The sequence below is a fragment of the Cyprinodon variegatus genome, unplaced genomic scaffold (assembly GCF_000732505.1).
Source record: "Cyprinodon variegatus isolate N-32 unplaced genomic scaffold, C_variegatus-1.0 Scaffold683, whole genome shotgun sequence".
NCBI lineage: Eukaryota > Metazoa > Chordata > Actinopteri > Cyprinodontiformes > Cyprinodontidae > Cyprinodon > Cyprinodon variegatus.
Genome location: NW_015151136.1, coordinates 394,916 through 395,801, shown reverse-complemented (window position 1 = coordinate 395,801; position 886 = coordinate 394,916). Strand labels below are relative to the sequence as shown.

The 886-nt window shown below is 52.0% G+C and overlaps 1 protein-coding gene across 1 annotated transcript in view; it reads left to right on the top strand.

Moving 5' to 3' along the window:
• The window catches only part of LOC107097306 (protein tyrosine phosphatase domain-containing protein 1-like), a 15,288-nt gene that overhangs the window by 3,721 nt on the left and 10,681 nt on the right, over positions 1 to 886 (top strand). The window contains exon 2 of the mRNA XM_015394405.1: positions 332 to 427. Within this exon, the coding sequence (XP_015249891.1) occupies positions 340 to 427 (88 nt within the window). The 5' untranslated portion in view covers positions 332 to 339. The remainder of the gene's footprint in view (positions 1 to 331; positions 428 to 886) is intronic.

The window sequence follows — 886 nt, the reverse complement described above, 5'->3', positions numbered from 1 at the left end:
GGGCTCGGGACACGCAGCGCTGGGATGAAATGTCTTTAATGGAGGGAAGAGGTTTGGAGGTGGAGCTGTGGTTCACTGCCAGCGAGCGGCGGGCGGTGTGAATTATTGATCAGAGCGCCATCAGGAGGATTGGTTCACACCATCCCATCAGCTCGGTGGAACCAGTCCCCTCCCAGCTGCAGGGCTGCACTCAGCCGCTGCTTCCCTCCCCTGAGACCTCCTGCCAGGCAACGCTGCTCCCAGTCCTCCCTCTGAGGTTTAGATGCAGCTCCTGCCTCCTCTGCCGTGTAATTTTCCACCTGCTGACAGGATGTTTGTTCTCACCTTTCAGGGCCGGCCATGGCAGCTGGTGCGGGCGTCCTGACTGAGCGGCCCCACTCCGTCAGGGCGACCGGGGGAGAGGAGATCACCGCAGACATGGAGGCAGGTAGGACGGCCTTAACCTCCGCCTCTGATCGCAGCCTTTAGAAATCAATGGGATTCATTTCACAGCCAATTTATCCGTTTTTAATTCTTTTTTTTTTCCTCACTTGAGTTTCATGATCAAAATGACATTTACTGCTTTGATTTTCTTCTAGTTGATCTTCATTTAACGGCCAACAAATAATAATCATCTAAAAAATAATCATCTTTCAAACAACCGCTGATAAAAATCCCTGATGAAATGTGAGCAGCTGGTCTAGAACACGCCCAATCCCGTTTAGCATCCGATCCGGCAGAACATCGTGCCTTAAGGGTCGCAGCGTTTAGCGCACATTGAAAGTCAACGGGACGATCACAGCCGCCATGATCTGGGTCTGACAGGAAGAGAGACGCGGTTACAAAGAAAAACTCACCCGCTTTGGGGGAAAATCTAGGGACGCAGGATATAATCGTCCCCCTATCT